General features: G+C 46.9%; 2 protein-coding genes across 5 annotated transcripts; both read left to right on the top strand.

The window, feature by feature from the left end:
• The first annotated feature begins 3,037 nt into the window (after nt 1-3,037).
• On the top strand, nt 3,038-9,130 carry APOD (apolipoprotein D). Its single transcript, XM_064666292.1, has 5 exons — nt 3,038-3,161; nt 4,096-4,249; nt 4,521-4,642; nt 6,445-6,533; nt 7,980-9,130. The coding sequence occupies exons 2-5, from the start codon at nt 4,127-4,129 to the stop codon at nt 8,213-8,215; spliced, it is 570 nt and encodes a 189-aa protein (XP_064522362.1). The 5' UTR covers nt 3,038-3,161; nt 4,096-4,126; the 3' UTR covers nt 8,216-9,130.
• A 2,082-nt stretch (nt 9,131-11,212) lies between these two features.
• PPP1R2 (protein phosphatase 1 regulatory inhibitor subunit 2) lies at nt 11,213-23,729 on the top strand. Of its 4 annotated transcripts, XR_010433077.1 has the most exons (8): nt 11,227-11,436; nt 15,669-15,776; nt 16,219-16,299; nt 16,596-16,699; nt 17,929-18,111; nt 19,293-19,500; nt 20,873-20,923; nt 22,278-23,729. XR_010433077.1 is itself a non-coding variant. In XM_064666347.1 (7 exons), the coding sequence occupies exons 1-6, from the start codon at nt 11,276-11,278 to the stop codon at nt 20,875-20,877; spliced, it is 642 nt and encodes a 213-aa protein (XP_064522417.1). In that variant the 5' UTR covers nt 11,213-11,275; the 3' UTR covers nt 20,878-20,923; nt 22,278-23,729. The 4 variants fall into 4 exon arrangements, 2 of the variants coding, with proteins under 2 accessions (XP_064522417.1, XP_064522416.1); XM_064666347.1 differs by lacking the exon at nt 19,293-19,500 and having other exon boundaries at nt 11,213-11,436; XR_010433078.1 differs by lacking the exon at nt 19,293-19,500 and having other exon boundaries at nt 11,228-11,436; nt 17,929-18,140.
• The last annotated feature ends 1,011 nt before the right edge of the window (nt 23,730-24,740 follow it).

The following is a 24,740-nucleotide window of genomic DNA, read 5'->3' as shown; positions in this document are numbered from 1 at the left end:
TCTACTAAGCCAGGTCGCCTGCAGGTAGAATGTCATGGGTGGAGTGGCACTGCCCTGTCCCAGCCCTCAGATGCCTGAACTTTATATGCAGCTCCAGCTGGTTCTAACCAAGGGGTTTTCTTTGCTGGCAGCACTCAGTGCCATTGTCTCCTCTTCCTGGGGCCAGCGAGCCTTGTCTCTGCCAACGCAAGACTATCCCAACCAACACAGCCCACCTGAAAGTGCCCCATGCACAGTGCTGCCTCAGCTGCCACCCTGGACATGTTGTGTGCCTCGTGCCACCTCACCCTGTGTATGCTTTGCACCCACTCCTGCCTCCCCACGCGTGCATGTTGCCCACCCCATCCACACCCCTGTGCCTCACAGGCAGCGCTGCCCTGTCCTCCTGCAGCCCCTGCGGTACCTCCCTGTCCATGTCCTGTGCACACGCCCTGCCTGCCTGCCTTGCAGCTGCCTCATCACCCAGAAATGTGGGTTCAATCTTGCATGAAGCATTCCAAACATGTCTGGTGCCCCCCCCTTTTGCCCTGGTTTCTCCCCAGCTCTCCTCCTTCCTGTCCTCCCACCCCTGCTCCAGCTTCCTGCTCTTTGATGTGCCTCCCCTCCTCTGCTTCAGGGTACAAACTGCTTACCAGGTGGAGATGACTGTTCCCACCCCACAATTAGGTGCAATTATAAGGTTATGCTTTTCTCTGGACCCCTGCTCTGGAGTGCAGCACAGGTGGATGGGCTCAGAGTAGAGTCCTGCTGCGGGCTGAGGACAGACACCTTGGTCTGTGCAGGCGAGTGGTGCTGGTGGGTGCTGAAGGTGGTATGATAGGAGAGTCCTGGCATGGCCACTGAACACATTCTGGCCAGGTGGCCCTGAGCAGAGACTCAGCTGCAACAGCCCAAGCCTGCTCCATTCCAGCAGAGGAGCAGCAGATATCTGGGTGCTTCCCACTGTGGTCAAGCAGAGCCCAGAAATGTGCCCCTGGGGAAGCCTCAGCCAGTGCTTGTGTAGAGACGGGTCCCAGCAGGGGCAGCGAGCTTGGCTGTCAGCTCTCATCACCTGTGCCTCAAGCTGTGCAGTGCCTCAGCACCCATGGGGTGCCTCTTGGCTGGCACTAGCCAGTGGGGGAGCTGGACTCCACTGCAGCCCCTGAGCTCCTGAGTGTGCTGCCCTTGGCTGGAGGTGGGATCCCTGTGTCTCCTACCAAGACATGGGTTTTCTTCCATTGCTCTTGGTGCTGGCTATGAGGGAGGTGATGGCTACAGCAAAGCCCACCCCACCTCTGCTTGCCACTCTCGGTGGCTCAAGGAGCATCAGCTCATGGTGGCTCTTGTCTCCTCACAGCCTCCTGGCCATGTCCCAGGTGAATGTAGACTACTGCAGCTGGTTCCGTGGAGCGTGGCTGAGTGGATGCCTTGCTGTTTCAGTGTGACTCTGGCTGCAGGGTGCCAGGAGCCAAAATGGCAGTGCCCAGCCACCCAGCCACGTCTCTGGCAGGGTAGGGCAGCCCTTGGGTGCTGGGCAGTGCCTGTAGACCAGTGCAAGCACGAGCCCCTCCTGCTGCAGCAGAACCACTCCATCACTGCCACCACCATCAGGGAGTCCTTGCTTCATCCCATAGGAGAATGCTCCACGTGCAGATGTAGATACGCACACAGACACACCTCCACATGGTTGTACTCATGCACACAAGGCTGAGCCAAGGCTGGCCATTCTATGGGGCTTTCTCCTCTGGTTACTCTGCAGAATATGGTCAGCCAAGCTCAGCAGAAAAACTGCTCTTGCTGGTCTGCTGTGCATGGGGAATCCCATCTCTGCAGTGCACTGAAGCAGGGAAATGCTCACACCGATTTTCTGATTTCTAACCTGTTTCTATCACAAGAGGTAGAGATGAATGTGGGGCTTGCAAAGAGTCTGGAGGACACCTCTGACTTTGGTATGGGCAGCCAGAGCCACCCCATCAGGGACATGGGTGGCTGCCCAAGAGCCAATGGAGCTGTGTGCAGGCAGGGAGAGCCCCTGCATGCTCCCCTGCCCTGTGCCAAGCACTGTGGCAGACCACGGACTTGGTGCTCCCCTGAGCTATTCACCACCAGCTGGTGCTGCTGGGTCTGTGTTGGATGAGCCCTGCACAGCTGTGATGGCCATTGAGGTCCTGGGAGCACTTCAGCTGTGGCCATGTTTCAGGGCACACCTTGGCTGCACAGCCCCAGAAGGGGACAGGACTGAGCTATCTGTGGCTCTTGGGGTGGCATTTGGGCAGCCAGGAGTTCAAGAGTGTGTGTGTGCATGTAAGGCATGCAGTGCATGTAAAATGCGTGTAAAAACACACCTAGAGAGAATGTCTCCACAGAGATCAGATTAAAAGAAAATGTAATTAAACACAGAGAACTTCCTGTCAATTACTCAGCTATCCTTGCATAACTGTTGGGACTGGCTGCCTTCACAGATGGCTGCTTTGCTGTCAAAGGCTTTTGCTGGGCACCTGTTGGAAAAAGTGCCAGGTCAGCATGGAATTAATTGCACCGGCATCTTTCCCCATAGTGAGATTTGAAAGTCTAGAGAAAAACTGCTGAAAGGTCTTACAGCTCCTCAGATAAACCTGTGATGTCTCCTGCTGCTTAATCCTCCTCGCGTACTCCTGCAAGTGACTGTGGTGGGGACAAGGACATTGCAGTGGCCCAGAGGGTCTCTGGGGCTCAAGTGGCCCCTGGCAGAGGAGGCTGCTCATCCCCCTGGGAGCATGGCTGGCTGCTCCTGGATGAGAGGGAGCAGGACAGGAGCTGCTGCTGTCCCCATCCCCTCTCAAAGGCTGTGGCACTTCTCCCCTTCCCCTGCCATCTGCACCCAGGCCTGAGGCTCTTGTGAGCAGCTGAAAGGCAGAGAGCTCTGCAGCTGTGGGGCGATACCCAGACACGTGAGGTGCCTTTGTTTGCCTGGGTGAGCAGCCAAGTTGCAGCCCATCTCCAGCTTCATTCCAGCTGCAGATCTAAGGCAGCTGACTGGCCTGCCAAAAAACCTAAACACGTCGAGGACCAGGGAGTGGCTTGTGCCATTGTTGAATAATGATGTTCCCAGCACACTTATAAAGCGAAGCAGAGAGCTCACCACAGAGCTGTTCCTTGCAGCCCTGGTCCTCTGCAGAGCATCACTCCTCCTCATTCACAAGGTACGTTTCTGAATTGAGAGATTCAAAATGGGAAATGTTGGTCTGCAGTGGGGCTCGTTCCTGCTGCTGGAGACAGACTGGGCTTTTCTTTTAAACTTGGGGAAAATGTTACCACTGCTCCTGCAGAGGAGTTTCTGGCCAGGGAAGCAGAGCAGCCCTGTGCTGCAGGGTCTGTACATGCCAACCTACTCGAGCAGAACCCAAAGCACTTGGGCAGCATCCCGGATCCAGGGGCTGTTGGGTATGAGCAGCACAGCTCCTGCTTCTGCTCTGCAGGAAACCCTGTCCTTTCCCTCATCACACCATGCTTTTGGGGATTGGTTCATGTTGCATTTGGTGCTGATTTGAATCTTTACCAACTTCCCCATCCTGCAGTACTATGTATGTCTTTGCACACAATGACTCCTCCAGAGGCAGCTGCGCTGTCTCTCCCACCACCTTGCAGTGTCAGGCAGCCCTGGCATCCACGGGGATGTCTCTCCTGCCATGCAGGTTCCTGCAGGTGTACACTGCCAGCTTCCATTTCCCAGGGTCCCAGCTCTGTGCTGGTTCTGGATCACATTCCTTGTGCTCCAGCATTTTAAAGCAAACATCTCTTCATTTCCCTTTGCCTCAGCATTGGACAATGATGCTCCTGTGTGTCCTCGGAGGTTTATCATCCCTGCATCTTGCTGGGTGTCACATGTGGGTGATGAGTACAAGTGCTCTCACCAGACTCACCTGGTTTTCTGCACAGCCTGAGCACTGTCAGGGCTTAAGGCCATTTTGAGCTGGGCACTTTTCTGGCACAGTGCCTTTGTGCTCTTCTCATGATTCTTTCCTCCTTGCTGTGCCATTGATGTGTTTTGCTGCACACATCCTATTTTTCATGCTGTATTTCACACAAAGTTCTGCTCCAGGGAGGCCCCAGCTCAGCTATTTTCCTTCTCCTCAGGTCTGTTTGCTGCCTGCATCCCAGTGCAGCCATGCTGGGCACGGCAGTGCGGCTCTCAGTCCTGCTGAGCGTCTTCAGCTTTGGGAAAAGCCAGATGTTTCATATGGGACCATGCCCAGATCCATCAGTCCAAGAAGACTTCGATATTGAGAAGGTGTGAAAAGTTTTCTAACAGTCTTTTAGGGGGTATTGAGTTAGGCTAAGGGTGTATGAGACTGATGGCAAACTCCCTGGGTGCACAGGGAAGTTGGCAGGTCCAGTCTCAATGCCTTGTGCTGGAGTTGCCAGGGAAGGTCTGTGCCTCTGCCAACCCCCCCACACTCCCTGTGCCATAGAGAGGCAAAAACTGTGCTGGCGAATGAGCTGGACTGCTCTGTCTCAGCCCACTCATGCTAAAAGCATCTCTTTAAACTTTCTTCTGTTAGTATCTGGGGAAATGGTATGAGATAGAGAAGCTGCCCTCAACTTTTGAGAAAGGAAGCTGCATCCAGGCAAATTACTCATTGAAGGAGAATGGGAAGTTCAAGGTGATCAACAAGGAGATGCTGTAAGTGTTTGCGTTCGGGCCACATTTTCACTGCAGCAGTGGCACTTCTGTCACCCCTCTTGCTGTTATGGGTGTTTATTTTTCTCTAAATTGCCTGTTTCTGTGTCTGGGGGTGCAGACGGATTGCAGTAGGTCTGCTGGGATAAGGGGCTTTGCTGGGGTTACGGCAGAGATGTGGGTCTCTAGTTCCTGCCAGTGCTTCCTTGGGGCTCACCAAGTCTCTGTCTCATTGACCAAGGTGAATGGTGAGAAAATAGATCAAGAGCACATGGTGACTTCAGTATTCAGTATGAAATAGCCTGGGTCTACCCCCTGGCCAATTTGTGATCCCCAGTGATGGCTAAGAGCTGGATGCCCTGGATCCTGTCCCAGGGGCTGGTTATGGGATGGCAGCTACCACCTTGTGCTCCTGCATGCTGAGAAGTGCTTGTGCCCTGTGCTCTTCTCTGTTCCAGAGTAAAGGAACTCAATGAAAAATTGAGGAAAGGTGGAACATCTGGGTCAGTTTTACTTAAATATTTGTCAGCTGTTTTCTGGAGCATTTACCTTGCACAGGTACTAACTGCTGTGTAAGGGGATCAGCAGTCGATATCAGTTTAAAACAGTAGCCAAGTGAATGCTTTTTCCTTTATTACAGTTGAGAGGTTATAATTATCCTGAGCCCTCCTGGATTTTTGCATGGACAGATGCAGAATTCATCTGTTTCCATCACCAGCCCTGGCTGTCATGGGCTGCTGCTGTGAGGGGCTGAATGAATGAGAGGGAGAGAGGGGGGAGCGCAGCGCTGTCCCCTGTGCTCCCAGCATGGCAAGGGTACTTTGTTCTGGCTCACAATAACAACAACAATGTAGGAACACATCCCTTGTGTCCGGAGAGAGCAGCATCCTTGCCTCTCACTGACTGCCCAGCACTGTCTCAGCAGCTCCACTGCTGGGGCAGCGCCTGGCAAACAGCTGGACATTCATTTGCGCCTGCATTGGTCTGTGGGACATTAATCCAACCATTGCTGTGCCCACTGCAGCAGCTCAGAACCCTGAAATATCAGGAATGTTTTGGGTCAGTTTGCACTGTGCATCCCTACAGTATCAGCCCCTTGACCTCTGCTGCTGACAGGATTTGCTTTTGCCTCCTTGGCTGTTCCTGTTTCACAGGGAAGCAGGAAACTTTCCTGCCCTGCAGGCAGCGTCCAGGTCTTGAGGCATACAGGGGAAAATGAAATTATAAGATAGGCAGCCCAAGTCATAGGGCTTGCTGCCAGGAGGGCAGTGCTCCAAACCAGCAGCCAAACAAACCTTGGCTCACCACACAGGTACAGGTAATTTGTGTGAGGAGGAATGTGCAGTGACCTGGAAAAAACGCAAGTAAATAAACAGATGTGAACATGTGTCTTCCACAACTAATAGGAGTTGAGCTGCTCCCTGGCACATCCAAAATCAGTGCTGGGATCCTCCCATCCCATACAGAGAGGTCTTGCTCTCCATATTGTCTGTCATTGCCACTCTGGCACCAAAGGACACCATACTTGCAGGGGCACTTGGAGAGAGGCAGCCTGGGGTGCTGGGGTGGTTTGACCTGGGACACCATTTGACCTGCTGCACCTGGCCCAGGATCTGCTGTGCCCTGGGTGCAGCTCATCCTCAGGGATGAGCTGTCCCTCCGGGAATGCTGGGGTTCACTAGTACCTGTTTCAGCCACCTCCTGACAGTGGATGTGTCAGGAGGGATGATTTAGTGGAAGCAAAAAAACATAATTATTTCCCACTCTCCTGACTTTGTTTCTCACCTTTGTCATTCTCCCTTTAGTTCCAATGGCAAAGTCAATGAAGCTGAAGGAGAACTCATGCACATGGATGTAAAGCAGCCGGCCAAGCTGGGTGTCCGCTTTAACTGGTGTAAGTGTGTGGTGAGGAGGCTCCTGGTGCCCACGGCCTCGGCTGTGCTGTGGTCTGAGCACCACCACGGGCAGCACGAAGCAGGCACTGCTGCCATGGCATCAGGGGTCAGAGACAGCAAAGCAAGGGGTGAAGCTCGCCTGGTGACTTCAGCGTGGCACAATGGGGCAGTGGCAAAGGGTTAGGACAGACTTTGGGACCAGCAGGCAGTGGTTTGGTGATACTGATACGCCATTTACAGCAACAGCCCGCTCAGTGGTGGAGCTCTTCTCACCAGCTGATCTCAAAGCAAGAAAGATCAGCAGCATTACTGTTCCTCCAGGTCATTTCACAGATGGGGACAGGGAGGAGGGAAGGTGGGGGAGGCAGCCCCACAGCCACTGTAAGGGCCAGGAATAGGCTTGTTTCTCTGCACACAGCAGTATAGCTAGTAGCCCACTCTGCCTCTGCTTATAAGTGCCTTTTAACAACCCTAAATATGTTTTCATTTGCTTTTTCCTTCCCTTGTCACTGTAACACTTGACAGGGCCCTGCTGAGGGGCAGCGCATTTTATTCATGTTACAGAGCACTTTCCTCTGTCCGCAGCAACACTTTGGAAAGTGAGCATCAGTCTCCTCTTGAATCCCTTTTTATTCTGCTCCCTCACACCTTTTCCTTGGCTGTTTCACAGCCCTCCCTCACAGAAGGTTTATTTGCAGATACGGGTTGGAGCAGAGGTACTTGCAAAGGAGATACAATGATTGTTCATGAGCACAGCTAGACTTCATTTTGTTCTTCTAAGGCATCACCCACAGCCATTTCAGTTGCAGCATGTGTAGCCCCAACCACCTTCACCAGGCGTGAACCCCAGAGAACAGTGCCTGGCACTTCTAAGGGCATCAGAAATAAATCCCAGGGCACTTACACCTACTTGCTGGACCCCCCTTTGCTTTCCACCTGGTGGTTTGAAACTGGAGTAGCTGTCCGTCATCAGAGCAGATGCTTTGGGTGTAGCTGCCTGATGGAGAAGGGAATTTGGCTTAGCTGGGATGGGCTGAGCTATACTGACTCCCACTGCTGGGCTCCAGCTGGCTCCATGAGCCAGGGCTCCTCGTGGCAGTGGGTGGTGGTTTGTGCTCCTTGGATTACCAATGTCAGCTCCTTCCCACCAGCAAGAACCCTCACACGTGTATGAGCTGGGCTGGCTTTCAGTGGCCCAGGTGAGCTGTTCAGGTCATAGTGTTAACTTTCCAGCAAGTCCTTCCTAGTCAGGGCTTTGTGGCTCTCTGGAGTTTGTCTGGGCAGAACAAGGAGTCCTGGTAGGCTTGTATAAATTATAGCTCCCTGTACTGACCACAGTTATGGAGCAGCCAAAGTGGGAACAGCCCCAGGAGCTGTGGCTGTAGTGCTGCAGAGCCATCCAGAGTTGGTTTTGCATCACACTCACATGCCCTTCTCTCTCCCAGTCATGCCTGCTGCCCCTTACTGGGTTGTCTCCACCGACTATGAAAACTACTCACTGGTTTACTCCTGCACTAACATCCTCTGGCTCTTCCACATGGACTACGCTTGGATTTTATCAAGAGCTCCTGAATTGCACCCAGAAACTGTGGAGCACCTGAAGAGTGTTCTCCAGTCCTACAAGATCGACACCGACAAAATGATTCCCACTGATCAAGCCAACTGCCCTGCTGAGATGTAACTCCCAGCACACAGTGACACAGCACCAGACCAGCGATGAACTTTGTTGCTTGCTTTATTATCCATTAGAATTTCTCTGTGTAACTGAGAAATTTAATAACCTCTTTGCTAACTATAGTTTGCCAGCCCAGAGTTACTCTTTGCTATCATTCCCTCTGTCACTCTTCCCCTTTTCTTTTTGCCTTGCTCTGACTTTTGCAATTGAGTCAATGCTAATGGGTGAAGAAAAGAAACCCTGAAGTGCAGACATGAACCTCTGCTGTTGCTGTGAGTCCTCCAGTTTGTGGATGGAAAAGGGTATGAGATGTGATGTGCAAGTATTAGTCCTGGGAAAAAAATCATTTATCACACAGCTCCAGGTGTTTTTCCCATTTTTGTCTTGATGTTTCTGGGCCTGCTAGGAATCTACAGTGTCTGTTGGCACTGCCTTAGCAGCAGCAACATGGTGGGTTGGTCCTGCAGCCTGGGAACTGACACTGTGGTCTTGAAAGTTTCCCAGTGCAGGGCTGTAGACATATGCTGCTGCTAAGTCAGCAGACCTCCTTGCTAGAAATCAGATCTGGCCCTTTGTATTTTAAGTCTAAAAATGTCCAGAAACTCAGCATCACTCCATCCCAGGTGTCTATATGTGTCCTCTCTTGCCTCTAGGGAATGTGGTCCTGCACTTCCGAGAGGTCAGCCCTGACTATACTTGTAAGCAGACAGAAAGAGATGGGTCTGCTCCCTTGTTTTCTCTTCCAGAGGCTTTTCCCCGAACTTGGAGAGACAGCAGGCTCTGCCTGACACCCTGCTCCCTACTGTTCCAAGTGCCAGGTGCCTGCTGGCACTGCATCTGCCCTGGCAGGTGTTCACCAGGCACCAGGACAACTCTGCTTGAATAGCATTCATGCAACTCATTAAAAATGAAACAAAAATACCTGCTTTGGGGCTTTTGTACCTTCCCAGCTGCGTGGCCTTTGTGAGCAGGCAGGAGGGCTCAGCATGACCTCCTCTGAGGTCGTGGCACTGCCAGAGCAGGAATGCAATGCAACATAACAGCCATGGCTGAAGTGAAATGGTTTGCTCCAGGAGCCTGGAGCTCTTTCCAGCTCTCTGGGGTTGGATGTGTGGGCACCCCGCCATTGCCTGAGCCGTGCCAGCAAACGTGCACTGTGGCTTTGGGTGGCAGTGACACTCAGCTCCTGCTGCTTTTATTAGCATGAAGAAACAGCCATGTGGATGTAGAATGTTGTAAATCTGCTGGAAACATTCTACACGCTGGTGGGACCCTGGTGGTGTGGGTGTGCTGCAGAGAGCTTTCTTGCCCTGGGAGGGCTACAGGGGGTGAGCAGGGAGTCAGTATGCCACTAATCTCACTAGCTGGAGGAGGCTGAGACAGGAGGGATCAGAAACAATTGCCATATTTAAGTCAGTATCCCTTTAAACTTTCAAATCCTAATGCCACAGTTCCTATGACACAGAATCCAGCACTCCACCCTCATTCTTAGGCTGTAAGGGTGATGGACACACCAGGATACCGACAGCTGCATGGTGGCTCCCAAGTGTGTCAGATTTTGAGGGTGGATTATTTCATCAATGTTTCATCAGGTCCCTATCTTCCTCCTCACATGGACGGTGCTGCTGTAACCCTCATCCCCTATGCTGCCACAGGCAGGGTGGCTGTGCAGGCACTGAGCCCCTGGGGTGCAAACCTGCAGCCTCACTGGAGGGGCAGCCAGTGCACCTGGATACCACTGGGAATTGGGTAGGCAGGTCCTGCTGAGAAACAGGAGTGTTTCACTCAGCAGCAGAACCCTGCGATGCCTGACCCCTCTGGACACCACACTGCCTCCCTCGATGTGCCACAGGAATTGTGACAAACCTGGGTTGCTCTGGCAAACGCACAGTGCCAGGGGCATCTCCACACGGTAGCACAGAGAGGGGCCCAGGGACACCACAGCACGGCTGTGGCCTGTCCTGCCATGTGCCACCAAATGTCCCCAGTGCAAAGCACGTGTGGGACACCTTGTGAGTGCAAAACCCTTGTGTGTGTACAGGAGTGCCACCCACACACAAGGCCCACACGCTCCCCAGCCCTGGGGTTGTGCAGACACCCTGAGGGCAGCAGGCCCCCAGTGTGGGCACCGACCCTGGGTACCCCATGTGTCCTGATCAGTGCCTGTAAGTGTCAAAATGGGGAGTGCCAAGAAGATGGAGCCAGGCTGTTCTTGGTGGTGCCAACCAGTAGGACAAGAGGCAACAGGCAGAAAGAGAGGCACAGAAAGTTCCACCTGAATATGAGGAAAAACTTTACTGTGCAAGTGACAGTGCATTGGAACAGATTGACCAGAAAGGTTGTTGTCTCCTTCACTGGAGATATCTCAGAACCATCTGGATACAATCCTGTGGCATGGCATCTCTTCCAATCTGACCAATTCTGTGATTCAGTGATTCTGTGTCTGCGTGCTGCTGCTGTGTCCCCATCCCCGTGTCCATGTGTCCCTGTGCCCATGTGTGTGTGTCCCTGTGTCTGTGTGTCCCTGTGTGTATCCGTGTGTTATCCCTCTGTCCTTATATCCCTGTGTCCGTGTGTGTCTCCACGTCCCTGTGTCCCCGTGTCTGTGTGCCCCCGTGTCCCTGTGCGTGTCCTCCCGTGTCCCCCGTGTCCGTGTGTGTGTCCCCGTGTCCGTGTGTGTGTCCCCGTGTCCGTGTGTGTGTCCCGGTGTCCGTGTGTGTGTCCCCGTGTCCCCCGTGTCCGTGTGTGTGTCCCGGTGTCCGTGTGTGTGTCCCGGTGTCCGTGTGTGTGTCCCGGTGTCCCCGTGTCCGCGTGTGTTTCCCGGTGTCCGTGTGTGTGTCCTGGTGTCCGCGTGCTCTCCTTCCCCCCGCATGCGCGAGCGCCGCGCGGGCAGGGCGCCCCCCGGCGGTGGCGCAGGCGCCCTGCAGGCGGGGTCGGAGGCGCTGTCGGTCCTCCCGGCCGCCAGGGGGCGGGAGCGCGGGGCTGGGGCGGCGGCGCTGGCGCGGGGCGGGCCGGGCCGGGGCGGCGGCGGCACCGAGCGGGCGGGACCGGGCGGGCGGCGCGGCCATGGAGGCGCCCTCCGTGCCCTCGGTACCCTCCGTACCGGCCGCCGCGGGCCGCGGGCCCATCAAAGGCATCCTGAAGAAGAGCGGCAGCAAGGCAACGTCGGCGGGAGCGGCCCTCGGGGCGCGGCGGGCCAACCCGGCCTGCGACGAGGACGAGCACGGGTGAGGCCCCGGCGGTGGGGGCGGCGGCGCGTCCCCGCGGGGCCTCCCTCCATCCCTCTCGCCCTCCCTCCGGCCGTCCCGCTTGGCCGGGGTCCCGCGGAGCGGGGTCAGCCGAGGGCGTCTCCAGCCGGGGCTCTGCGCTGCCCGGGTGGTGCCGGGGGTATCAGGGGGTCCATCCGGTGCCCCCGTGCTGCGGCGGCCCGGGAGCTCGGCTCCATCGGCAGTGGGAGCACCTGCCGGGGCTGGAGCACCGCTGGGAGCGGAGGGATGCCGGGCTATGCTCCTGGGCGGAGGCGGGAGGTAACTGTGGCCGTGGCTCCTGCCAAGGAGTGGCACTTCCCTGCCGGTGTGGCAGCTCACAAAGAGCTTTACAGATGCTACGAGGGTAGTTCGCGCTTTGGGAAGTAATGCTTTGCCATGTGAGATTTACTCTCAGCCTTCTCAAAGGCAGCTCAGATAACCAGAAGCGTGTCCCTGAGGAGGGGACCTCTCCTGGGCTGAAGTGTCATCAAGATGTATTGAATCATACGTAAAGATCTCACACTTGAGAATGTGCACAGGCTGTGTGGTTTGTGATCTGACTGACATGAAAATCTTGGTTTAATTGTAACGTGCTGAGTTAGTCCAAATATGCAAGAAGTGGTCTTTAGCCGGCCAGCACCTGTCCTCTGGCAGTGAGAATTCCTGCACTTTTCCTGATGCACTCAGCATCTGCCTCCTAATGTTGCTCTGAGACTCCATCACATTATGGTGAGCAAGGTTTGACCTGAGCTCTGTTTGTAAAATTGCTTTTGACATTTTTCTTTATGTGGGACCTAACTCCATATTGCAAGGAGAGAAATAATGATTAGAATAAAATGGACATGCAGGGGTTTTTCCTTTCTTTTTTTTTCTTTTCCCGTTCTTTAGTTTTACTATTATGTAGCACAGGGTGTTCAGTACCACACCAGACATGAAGTACAGCTATTGGTAGCCTCTGTTTAATTTTCTACAGTTTCTTTTGTACCATGTTGAATGAGCAGGAATTGGAGTATGAACTGATGAGCATCTGGTGTATTGGTTATTGCACACAGTAATTTCTTGGGAAGCAGTTAGTGGGCAGGAGTCCAGCTTCTATTTCCTGTTTACCAATGTGAGTCAATAAAGTCAATTAGATTATTTCTGAAAATGCCTTGCAAGCTAAAGGATATTGGCTAAACCTGGCAGGCTGCATTAGGAGATTTCCAGGAAAGATCAGTACAGTGTATTTAAAGCTGGCTTGTGTGCAGTTATTATTTTTGATTGGCAAGCATCATCATATCAGTGTTTTTGTTTTTAAAAGAATGATAAATAGTACAGCTGTGATTTTCCTTGCAGATTAAAAATTATTTAATAAATTCAGGTATCTTTTTTCTTCACGTACCTCTGTCAGCAGCCTCTCTGCTTATTTCCAGTACTGAAATTCAGTTTTGAATATCTTTTAAAAATAACTGCAGATGAAAGAGCTCATTGTGTCAGCTGTCATCTTTTAAAGATCCATGTTCAGTAGAGCTCTCATGGGCTTGCATCATTCTTGACCTTGCACTGCTGTCAGTGATGGTAACATTCTTTGGAAAACTTCCTTAATGAAAATATGATGCAAGATGGAAGCTTGAGAAATTAGGACACCCCTGGAACTGCATCCTGAGAGCTGAGATTGTGGTTTATTGGTAGATATGTTCTTGGCATTTCTCATGTGCAGTACTTTTTGCCTCCAGGCCCCTGTAAGAGCCTGTGAGCAATGGGATCTGATATTTTATGGAGTAACAGTGTGAGAGTGTGTGTGTTCAGCACCTGTGGTGGAAGAGATGAGCCTGCTATGGTAGGAGCGAGGAGTGAGGTGTTCCTTGAGTAACACTGCTGCTGAGACTTCTTGCCAGTCCAGGGTGTGGTGTCAAATGAAATTATTGTGTATTTTTAAAGATATGAGAAAATACAAATGAGCACTTCTGAGATTTTGCAAATATGATTTTCCTGAGGAAGATTAGATTTCCTGTTTCCATATCTGAAGGGGTGTCAGGAGGCATTTCCCTGTCATAGTCCTGAGCTCTGTCATTAGTGTTACACTGTGCAGACATGCCTAAGCATGCAAAATTGGAGACAAACAAGGGAGATGTGGGTTTTTAGAGCACTTAGTCACTCTCCTGTGATGGCTTTTTACATGCAGCGGAGAAATTACATGTTTGTCTCTTTGCCACTAATGATTTCTTTTTTCCCTAGCCGAACTTTAAGTTGTGCTTTGGGAGGAGTTCCACAGCCAAGGCTTTTAATGTTGGAATCTGAGTTTAAAGAAATGAGTGTGAAAAACTAAACCACTACGAACTTCTTCACTCTTTTATTTGTGAGTCCCTGCTCGCTGTAGGCTGTCTGATTTCGAAGCAGCGAATACAAAGGGATTGTTCCAAGATTGCCAATATTATTGTCAAGTATTGAGTTGTGAGCCTAGGCAATAAACCTTGATGGACTCTGGGCAAATGAACACAAAGCCTGTGCTGGGAGTTGCTCCCATCTGTCATACTTCCTACTCAGCTGAGCTCTGTCTGTTTACAGGGGCCGTGTACCCTTGGCCAGCTGCCCTGGCTCATAAAAACCCTCACTGTGCAACCAAGTGATCATCTTAGTTAGTCATAGGTGAACTTCAGGCTGATGTTTAACTGGTGATTTTTCGACTCCTAAATAGAAAGGTTTGAATGACTGGCGTTCCTAGACCAGAGCTGCTGCTTTGTCATCAGGAAGCTCATGACTCCTGGCCAGAGCCGCGATCGGGCTCACGTGTTGTCCGCTTAGGCTGCACAAAATGATTAAATAGACCTGAAGCCTCAAACATGAGAGCTTGGCATTGGTTACTGTATGCTGAGGGGATTAAGATCACTCAATTTGTATTCATTTTTGGAGTGTAAGTCTGTGGCATGTGGGATTCAGCATCAGCCCCCACATCTATTTTTTTTCTCTTCAGTTTTTTTCCTCCCACACTGTATTACGCAGTGCTCCCGTAAATGTAAAATTTTAGTTTGTGCTTATCAGTTTTTGTTTTACAGAGAGCATTCTGCTCAAGACTATTTGTGTTATTGAGATTGAATATATTTTTCAAGTTTGTTATTGGAACAGTCTGTTTAACAAGAGTAGTTAAGTGGAAGTCTTCCAGCCAACTGTCCCTCCCCCCCAAAAAAAACCAACCACACCAAACCAAACAAAAACCCTACAAAACTCACGAAGTCCTGTAACATTTGCTTCTTAACTAATAATTTTCAACAGGAATATGTTAATTCATAAAGTAATACTAAATTATGAAATTATTTTACTAGTCTGAAGTTAGATTTTTGGCTTAAGCTAAGGGAAAGACCACCTTATACGAAGCTTGCAATAACCTTTTTTAGCGAAAATGTGGAACATGGTGGTTTTTGTTCCTTTAACATTTTTTGTGGCTTTTAGATCAGTGGAGGGATGGCTCTTCCTCTGGCTACGAGACAGTTGCTTTCCTTGTGGCTTATATGTTTTGTCAGTGAGCAGTCAGTGTGGGTGAGCTTTTGTTTCTCCAAATACACATAAAATGGTACATTTTCTGGTTGAGTGAGGAAATTCTAAATAATGTAACATCACTGGTGCCTGTCTGTGTAAAATGTGAAACTCCCTCAGCTTAATTACAGCAGTGAATCGGTTGGCTTATGATTCCAATTTAGAATTACAAGAGCAGTATTAATAACCAGCTTGTTCTGTGTTGCTTATTTTACTGCAGGGGGGGGATTTGCTGGTTGGTATCGTTTATGTAACAGGTTTGCTAATAATCATAGCAGCTCCCTGAGCAGAGGTGAGCTGGAAGGTATGGGTTCTGTTGAGCTCTTGTGGGGTGTAATAAGAGGAAGAATGCTTTGTTACAAGTTACTGTAAAATCCAGCAGTTCACAAGACACTGATTGAACGAGACCAGTAGTTTCTGGATTATATGAACAAGAATACATTTATAGATCACTGAGTTTATCTGGCTATTATGACTTATTAGGGAAATTAAGTTGCACTGATAATTTGTCATGATAGAAGTATCTATAGAACAGTATTTATTAGTCATACTTTGAACATGTCTGTGTGTCACAACAATATTCTTTGCATTTAGGATGTAGTAAAGATCAAAAAATGTTTTCAACATTCTTTCTGTGGTCAAACAGCACTAATTGTTTTTAGAATATAAGAAAATTTAACTTTGTTTTCTAATTTCAGTAAAAAGTCCCAGAAGTGGGATGAAATGAACATCATAGCTACATACCACCCTGCAGGCAAAGATTATGGCTTGATGAAAATAGATGAACCAAGTACTCCTTATCACAGGTATGCTTGCTAAACTCCTGAGTGCAGCCAGGTGACGTCATAGTTTTACAGCAAAATTTACCTTGTGGGTGATGTAATATTTATTATGGCTGATTATCTGTGACTGTGCAGGCCTACTGAATGTATGCAATGTATTCAGATTTACAAAGCTGCTAAATAAAGCTTATAGCTACTGAGGAGAACTATCTAAAAGGGCAAAGTCAATTTTAGAAGGTTTATGTCTAGCAGGTTTTAGGCTTTGAATGGAATAAATAAGTCTGACTTGTATTGATTTTATTTTTTTCAGTGCTAGAATCTAATGTCGTCATATAATTATTTAAAGTAGATTTGGAAAGCTTCTGAAGTACTAAAGCAGTCTTTTAATTGAAGGTTTTGACTGTTTTCTCAGCAAACTTTAAGCAGCAAATTACTAATAAAAGCTACTTTTTGTTTGCCCTCCAAGCATGGTAGGAGAAGATGATGAGGATCCAGTGAGTGATTCAGAAGCAAATGAGCCCTTAAAAGCAGACGTGCTGAGTAAAAAGTAAGTATTGTCATAGAAAAAATTGACTAAATGTTATGATAATCTGCTCTTTCCTGGGGTACATTTTCTTTATGGAAAGCTGTTGCTGGTTTCTCCAGAAGTTTCATTTTTGCTGTTGTCAAATTAACTGCTTTTCAGTGTTTGATGGCGCCACTAGTAAAATTGCAGGTTGTTACTACATGAAAATATGCAAAAATAATGAACAAAGCAGTCTGTATGAGTGTTCTGAAATGCCATGTATTTGAAATAGTGAAAAACTTGCTGTTTCAGCATTTTGTATTGCATGATTTATGTAGACTGGCAGCTGCAGCTGAAGGTAGAGGACCCAAGATCATAGCAAGGCAAGAGGAAAGCAGTGAGGAGGAGGAAGAGGATGAAGAATTAACACCTGAGGAACGAGGTAGGCATAAGTTGTTTCCTTTGTTTTGCTTTGATTTTTTTTTTCCTACCAAATAGTTTCAGATTTTCAGTTAGAAATGTTTGGGAAGAAAAAATACTGTTAGAAAAATGTTGTGATTTGAAAATGAAGATAAATAGTCTTTGAACAAATATGCTGTTCGTTTCTAATCAGGACTGTTTGGTTTGGGATCTACATATAAACAGGAATTTGCTGTTGCTGGATGCCTTCTTGTATACAAGCTTCAGCTGTGGGAATTCCTGCTAAAAAAATCTAGAGTCCTCAGTGAAGTTCTGGTTTGGGGGTGAGGGAATAGTTCTTAATATGGACATATTTCAGGTAGGCTTAATTCAATGAGTACCACTGCAATTAAGATGCTACTAATTGCTTGCAAACATACAGATGCTATTTCTATTGTTTTCAAAGCAACTAGTAGGTGTATCCAGTAGGAAATCTACAGTTATTCCAAAGCAAATAGCACCTTTAATAGAGATGTGGTTTTGTGTTAACTTGAACTGGAGTGTTTTGAGGGAACAGTCAAACAATACTTCTGAGGTTTCAGTCTTGCATTATCTAGCTGGTGCTTCTCAGATTTCCTGGTCCCAGCTTTAAGCATGTAACCCTGCTATTCTGAAGTAAGAAAAGAAACCAACAGTGTTTGGGCTGCCAATAAGCAAAGTTTATTTTAATTATAATGCATTATTGCTAGACCTGCTAATGTTTAGTATATGGAGCAGAGTTAGGCTTCAGGCCATGGGGAAAGTGGAAAATATTTTCTTCTACATGTGATAAATATATCTCTCATAACTGCCCTTTGGTAGCTAGCCAGGAGTCAGGCCACATCTGCACAAGTTCGTCTTCTGTCCCACCAGTATGTCTCAGTTTGTCCTTAAGTTTACTTAGAAACAAGGCTTGTGAAACTTTGGAATTTTGTGTGCTGCTACCAGATGCTTCTCTTGGTTCAGACTTGCTCTTAGTTGCAAACAGGTTCTTTTAAAAGTGCTTCAGCCATTCCAGTCCATCAATTACTATCCTTTTTGTGAGTCAGACTCAATATAAGAACACTCCACTGCTTGAAGAAAATAATTTTAATTCAGTGATTGACTAAATAATGCATTTTCAAGGTAGGAACAAATTTGATCTAGGAAGCAGCGAGTGCCTCTTTGAAGAAGAAATAGGTTGATTTTTCTTTTTAAGGGAAGAAATAAATATTTGCATTTGTTTGTTCACAGAGAAAAAGAAACAGTTTGAAATGAAGAGAAAAATGCACTACAATGAAGGAAGAAACATCAAACTGGCAAGACAGCTCATTGCAAAGGAACTACATGGTGAGGAAGAGGATGATGATGATGAGGATGAAGAGATGTCTGATGCTGCAGATGTGGAAACAATGAGTACAGAAGCTGCTGTACATGGTGAGCTACTGATTAATTAAAAAGCACGTGTAAGTACTGGTGTCTCTTTGAACTGTTGGGAAACAGTGAGCAGTGCTGCACACTGTCTTGAGAGGTAGATTTGTAGCATGTAACACAAACCACCAGTGTTGATAAATAGCACGTAAGCTTTTGTTTGTTGTGACAAAACAGAAAAGCAAACATCTCTGCTTCCTACTGTTTCCCCAACATAACTGACTTTGGGCAGTGAAATTGCCAACATCCTTTTTAAGGGAAAAGCTGTCTTGTACCCAGCATTAAAAGCTGTGGCCACACAGGAGAGCCTGGCTTTTTGTTGTGGGTCAGTTCCCATTCTGCTCCCAATCCATCCTAGAGCCAGCAACGGGAAACAACCATGAATGTTTCCTCTCCACTGAGAATGTATCTTAACTTCCTAAGGAAGAAAACTCTAATGTAAAACTGGTGTTAGGCCTTCAGTACAGACTTGTCCTTGAGCAGTAATGTTTATTTCTATAGTATGGGATAAGACTCTCAGTTTTGCTTTTAGTGCAGCTACTGGAAGAAAGTCTGGGACTTTTAGGTTGGAGCTGTTTCTGGAACCTGCTTCAGGGCTGTCTCTTCACAGGAAACTTATAAAACTATAGAGGCTGACATCTTCTCTTTCATCTTTAAGCTGCTCTCTGGGTGAAAAGGGTAAACTGTATAATAAAAGTTTTAGATTTTTGTGGTGGTCTTCTGGTGAATAATTACAGTTCACTTCCCACCTGTGTGTGTAACAGCACTTCTAACAAGTTTTTGACATTAAGAAAACAGACATCTGTTGCTGATGGGCTGTGAAGTCTGTAAGCCTCATTCATCTGCGGGTGGCAAAGCTATGAGATGTTAGCATGGTCTGCAGACTTGGGAAGATGCTGCATGGGTTTAACTTGGTTCACATGTGCTTTTCACAACCATGTGAACTAGGACCTCTTCTAAAATTCATTTAAATTCCACGCAATAAAAAGATGATATGCAAAGTTGCATGTTTAAGTTCTGTGAATTGCACGTTTTAGTCCCGTCATTTATTACAGGGGGACTAATGCCTTCACAATTGCTTTGAAAGGGTCATTTGGTTCATGTCTGAGACCCATTACTGGACTGACTTAATCCAGTAACTTAACATATGCCTTATAATGGCTAATTACTAGAACTTCACTCTCCAGGGGAAAGGAGGGCTCCAATAGGCAACCGTATGACCTTTCTCCATGGCCTGAAGCTGCCATCTCTCTGCACTCTGCTGTAAAACAGAGGCAACTCCGCTCCCCAGCTGCATTCGCCACTGGAAAGAAGGCACACCTTTGCAGCATTTTTCCATCTCTGTTGTTGAAGTCCATTCCACCTTCCTCATAACCAGCTTCAGAGCCACAACTGGTAATTATCAATTTTAGACTGCTCATGGCTTATAAACTGTCTGCCAGTTTATCAACCCATTAACTAACTGGTTCGCCTCCACACCATAGCATATAGAAATACTTTCCATTAACCTGATGTAGTTCTCAATTCTTCACTTTTCTATCATTCTGCTTAAACCCTGATGTTTCATTATCTCCTAATCTCTGTATCAACTCTCACAGCTTTTGGTCTCTGTCCTTGGATCAGTTCTTCTGAGGTTCAGTACTGGTCTCACTTCCGTAGCAGCTGGTGAACTGAATGTCCTCAAACGTTCCTACATTGCGATAAATGTTCAGCAACATAGCTGTGTTAATGTCAAAGTTTTACTGGAATAACTTTTTTGAGATTACATCTATTTCTCTCTCTCTCATCTGTATTCTGAGAGCACAGAAGAATTTTCTTATTCATAAATGTCAATTAGAGCTACGGAACATTTCTCAAATTGATGGTTTTAACACTTGCTACTTGGGTTTTTTGCCCATCTCTGCTTTTGGTCATGCTGTGCTTTTGGTCACATTAAGCACTTGAGTATTTAAAACAGTATTTCAATTTGATTGTTTCCTTTGTGGAATTAGATCAAAATGCTATTAATATTCATGTTCCTGAGATTCCCTTGTTAGTACTGTAAGAGTATGGAAAGATTATTCACCTGGATAGCTTTCAAAGAGCTCTTTGACTTCAAATTGTGTTTTAAAGTGCTTTTGTATAGGAAAGGAGGGGTTGAGTGATGCAGGAGCTGATTTTTGCAATGGCTTGTATTGGCTTCCCTGACTAACAGCCCTGACACTTGCTTTTAATTGCAAAGGAAATGTCTTGGGTTTTCTGGTGTTGTATTGTAGCTACATTTTGATAAATTCTTCCATTTGACTTGAGTTCCTGGGAAGTTGTGGAGATCGTGAGGCGATGTGGCTACCACTCGCCACTTAGGCCTGTCAGTCTGTGTGAGTGGGAGCTGGAATGCAGTGTCTTTTTATTCCAACCCAATAACATGATTTCTGTAGTACTGATGATTATTGCAGGTAAAGATGTGACATAAGAGGCATTTCCTAGTGGTCTGTTGTGACTTTAGGGCTCCACTGGCTCCTGGGTTGTCTTTTAGGCAATTTGAGACCTTCTTCTCACTTGGAATTTTTTTTTCCTATGAAGATCCCTAAAAGGTTCTGTGCTTCCCTGATCTGATGTTCTTTTTTACCCTCTAATCCTGTCTGTTTTGTATTTGAGTAAAACTAACTCTTCTAATCTCTACACTGCCCTTTTGAAGAAGGGGCTAAAGTCTTAGGGCAGGTTTATAAGAAGGCTCCTGTCAGACACTCCCAGGTTCACTAATCCAAGTTGCGCTTCTTGGTTACAGACTGAGATTTCTTGCTGATCGAAATGAAGATGGCCAGTTCAGTCAGTGATGGTGAGAACTCTTCGTGTATTTTTGCCCATCTCCATTGTGGCTGCTGAGTGTTCTTAATGGATGGGTCATTCCTTGCTTGCCTCAAGTAGCTGTACCTTATCCTATTCATATGGATTCTAGCAGCCAAGATTTTTTGTGGAAAAGGAAGCTGAAGTCGCAATAGACTGCGCGTGGCACGGGGATTGGAACTAGATGAACCTTTAATGTTCCTTCCAACCCAAACCATACTATGATTCTGTGTTTGCTTGTTTCAACATTTCAGCTTCTCTGGCTACTCCCTGTTTATGACCCCATGAACAACATAAATAGACTTTGCCAGCAGAAGTGACCTTTGTTCCTCTCCATAAAAACTTTTCCTTTAGAAATTCTCTTTGAAATCACTGAAGGGAATATTCCTGATGTAGGTAAATTTAAGCATGATGATTGCCCTGCAGACCTGTCTTTACTTCTGCTGCAGAAAAGTATCAGGTAGAGGGTGTTGTCTGTAGCAGTTTAATTGACAAGCAGTAAGACTACTGTTCTCTCTCTCTGGTTCATTTAGCTGTGCTAACCCTGCTCAGAGAGTGCCCATCAGCTGAGCTGTCACTGACTGGGTGTGCCCTTTGGCCTTTGGTAGATACAGAATATCTGTGTTTTCTTAACCAGGGCAAGCATCACCCTAAAGATGATTTAAGTGAGAAGGCTGGGAGCTCACAGCAATTGGTTCTGCTGGTTATAATTATGCTGTTTGCTTGTTAAACTGCACATTACCAAACCTAACTCATGCCCAAGCTTAACTGGTCTTTTAAAAAGATTATTATCATTTTGATGTGGTATTCTTTGATCTTTCTCTTCTGCCACTAATTTTTAGGCACATACATATATAGAGAGAGAGTGGGCTTTTTTGTATAAAAAGCACTAATAAGGAGTTTTCTCCAATTTATTGCTGTGCTTTGGCTCAAAACCATGAGTTAACAACTTCCTGAAAACACAACAGACTGTGCTCCCTCATGTATAAAGTTGGGGGGTTTTATTTCAAGTGTCTCACTGAATTGAAATTTGACATGGAAAGTACTGTGTTTGCTGATGTTCAAGAACTTCCTGTGACAGGTCTTAACTCCTGGGTTAAATCCTCCCAGTTCCAGGGGTGGTGCTCAGTGTGCTGAGCAGTGGTGTTGGCCACCTTTTCAGAGCGTGAGGGTAAAATAACTACTTTAAGTTTCTGCACTCTTAGACTAAAAGCTAATACATTGCTAAGATGGCAAACATAACCTTTGGAGAAGCAAAGATGATTTCAGGAGGTATTTATGTGTGTTTTGAAAATATTCAATGAGTGTGAAGAATTATCTGTTTTTTTGTAATCTTTCTTACACAGCACATGTTACTCGTGACCAGCTGGAAAGTAGAGCACACAGCATAGAAGAAATCTGTCCAGAACTGTAACTGCTTGTCAAAGACACAAATATAAACATCGCTTCATGTTTTTTGCAATTAAGGCTCTTAAATGTTGAGAAGCATATCAGTTACAATGTTGTATTGCCAAGAATGTTAATTTTAGACTTGTCCATTAGGCAGAAAACACTGTCTGATTGATTTATTCTTGTGCCTAGTATTTCATGAAGAATACTGCTTCATAATCTGTTCAACCAGAATGGCATTCCCTGTATGTATAATGCTGATTATCTTGCGTGATGTACTGTTACTCTTGCTTTGAAACACTCACTATCTTTCGGTTTTTCACTATTTATTTGAGAGTGTTCTAGATGTGGTGTCTCTTATCGAAAGGTTTGGGATTCAAGAGCCAAACGGTACAGCATAATATCAGATTGACATGTGAGCTACTTATCAGATGTGTTAAGCAATTTAAAAAGGGATTATTTAAGTCCTACAACCTTTTTGTAAAGTGTTGACCTGTTAATCTAGATTTCAGTATGTTACTACCTGCACTTTCCCAGTCTTTAGAACAAGAGCTGTGTTATTTCTTAAGAGCGGTGTTTGGAATCGGTTGTTAGTTTCTGACTAAAGCAGTACTAACATCTGGTGGAGAGAATGTTTTGACACTGGAAATGGCTGACTTGATCTTTGCATTTCACTGTCATTATCTCTTCCATCGGGACTGGCTGTTTTGTGGAGCTCTCTTTGGCTTATTGTGACAACATGGAAGTTTCCTCCTGCTTTTCTCTTAAAACCACATCCACTGTCACTCTTCTGGCTCATTTCAGACGTTTGGTTCTTTCCAGTTGCATGAACAGTGCTTGTGCTACTAGCACCTGAGGAAAAACACCCAGCCACAAGGAAATCCACATCAGGACTGTGAAGATGTGCTGAGCTTAGGCTCTGGCTGTTCTTTATTAAAGATAACTGCTGTTGATCTACTCATTTGGGGTTGGCAATCCCCATACTGAAAACCACTGGTCTGTATCTTCCTATGTCCATTGCAACTTAGAGCAACTGCTTTTATAAATGAAGGCTCTTTGGAAGACTAGAAGGGAAACTGCCTAATTCAAATACTTTGTTTACAGTGTGGTTATATAGCCCCCATAAAGAGGGATTCTGCACCTCCAAATTGCTGTAAGCAACTTCCCACTGGGTGAAATTTGACTGGTGAATGTTCGGGTATTCAGAGTAGTTCCTGGGGTTTATTACACAAACAAAATAATACACTTAAGCTTTAGCTTGGTTATGGAATACAGTGTATATCTTAATTTTGATCTGAATTTGATATGTTGCAAAAATCCATATAATTATATGGATCTATTTTAAAATGTCTTTTTCTCCACTGTATATGTGAAGTTTGAATAAAGGAATGAAAGTTATTTTACAGTTATATGCATTCTCAGGTGTGAGCTTTCCTGAAGTCCCAGAGAGACTGAGAGTGAATAAGGTGATAGGATGCTGTCCTTTGGAAGATTTATACAGGAATAATTCATTAGAATGGATGCATTGCCAAAGATACCTGTGAGTTGTGCTAACTGGGTGTTGTAGTGTGCCTTTCCCAACTATCTCCTCTCTTTAGTAGGTAACAGGGTAGTTAGTCAGCTGTGGGTTATTTAATCTTCTAAGGTCCTCAATCAGGATTAATAGCATCTTTTCACAAGAAAGACTTGAACTCTTGATTCAGGCCAGCGTGGTGATGCTAATTTTTCAAGATGGATAATGCTATTTCTTCTTGCATCAAACACAGTCACTTCTATAGAAAAAACAGGGGTTAAGAGCAAGCATTTAGATACTTCTGACTCCTCAAGTGATTTATTTGAGCTTTAAATGTGGCTCGCAAGAATAGGATTTCAAAACTCTTAAGTTTGCTCCCTTTCCATAGCAGTTTGCAGTGTTCAGTGTTGTCTGCACTGAGCTGTGTTTCAGACCCCGTGCCAGGCACTGAGGTCCTGCTCGGCAAAGTCATGTCACTGTCAGAGAGGTGTGGGTGGGTCAGGGGGTGACCAATGTGTGTGGGCAACACAGATCTGTTCTGCGAGGCTGTACAACACATCACCTGTACTTGGTGATAAGTACACGTGGGTACTTTGTACCTGCAGTTAAGGTAAAATCCAGCAGCACCAGCTCTTATCCAAGCTAATGTCCTGTCCTCCTTACCCACCCCCCGCCTTCTGTGTCCAAGACCATTTTGGTGCTCAGTGGGGCTTCTCTGTACCCTACAAGGTCTAGAAAGCATTTTGTTTAACAAACAAACTCTGCTAATTTCCAATAAAGACCCTTCCTGTAATGGCTTCCGAAGTCCCGAATGAAATGTAGCTTTGAGGGAGGTACAGTACATAAATGCATGAAGATGGTTTTAAATTAACCTCAGAATGTATAGTAGGCCCTTTCATCAGTCAGA

Source organism: Pseudopipra pipra, chromosome 10 (assembly GCF_036250125.1).
Source record: "Pseudopipra pipra isolate bDixPip1 chromosome 10, bDixPip1.hap1, whole genome shotgun sequence".
NCBI classification, from domain to species: domain Eukaryota; kingdom Metazoa; phylum Chordata; class Aves; order Passeriformes; family Pipridae; genus Pseudopipra; species Pseudopipra pipra.
The sequence above is the reverse complement of the archived record's forward strand: the minus strand, read 5'-3'. Positions and strand labels throughout refer to the sequence as shown.